This window comes from Mastomys coucha, unplaced genomic scaffold, assembly GCF_008632895.1.
Source record: "Mastomys coucha isolate ucsf_1 unplaced genomic scaffold, UCSF_Mcou_1 pScaffold21, whole genome shotgun sequence".
NCBI classification, from domain to species: domain Eukaryota; kingdom Metazoa; phylum Chordata; class Mammalia; order Rodentia; family Muridae; genus Mastomys; species Mastomys coucha.
In genome coordinates this window covers 94,699,822-94,700,454 of record NW_022196904.1, presented here as the reverse complement: position 1 = coordinate 94,700,454, position 633 = coordinate 94,699,822, and the positions used below count along the sequence as shown (strand labels likewise).

The 633-nt window shown below is 39.3% G+C and overlaps 1 protein-coding gene across 1 annotated transcript in view; it reads left to right on the top strand.

The window, feature by feature from the left end:
• LOC116101333 (interferon-induced very large GTPase 1-like) overlaps positions 1–633 on the top strand; it is a 46,751-nt gene that overhangs the window by 26,051 nt on the left and 20,067 nt on the right. The window contains exon 3 of the mRNA XM_031384920.1: positions 7–633. This exon is cut by the window's right edge and continues 1,046 nt beyond it. Within this exon, the coding sequence (XP_031240780.1) occupies positions 7–633 (627 nt within the window). The remainder of the gene's footprint in view (positions 1–6) is intronic.

The window sequence follows — 633 nt, the reverse complement described above, 5'->3', positions numbered from 1 at the left end:
GGGGAGTGCAGTTGGTACCTATTTGGGACATCATCCTGTCTAGTCACAGAACTGATTTTAAGGATGCCATTCACATGGCTAACTGCCTAAAGGACAACTACACTGTTCTGACTGGACTCTCTGCCCATATTCAAGAAGGAGAAGAATTTCTCACTGCTAGAAAAGAAGCTAAGCTTTTCCTAGAGGATGTGAAATGCTGGGAGGTTTCAGATCCCGAAGAACAGCTTAGTAAGCTAATAGATTTTATGCAAACATTGAGTCAAAAAATAAAAAGTTATAACATTTGGATTAATACATGCCTCACAGATTGTGACCTGCAGAATTTTCTAATAAACATTGTCAACTTCTGCAAAAATACACCCACTTATAAAACTCAGTTTATTAAATCTCAGTTGTGCAGCCTTCTAGAACCTCATGTCTACAAAGTGACAGATTTTCCTCAGGCACAATCCATCATACAGTGGATCAATCAGTCAGAGTCAGAGGAAGAGGAAGTCAAAATCACCTCGTTTTCTGAATTCATCAATACCTTAAAGAAAACACATGAACACCTGATGGAAGTGAATTTCAAAAGTGAGTCCCCAGAAACTGTGGAAGAAGCACAAAGAACGGCTACATATGAGGTCACCACAG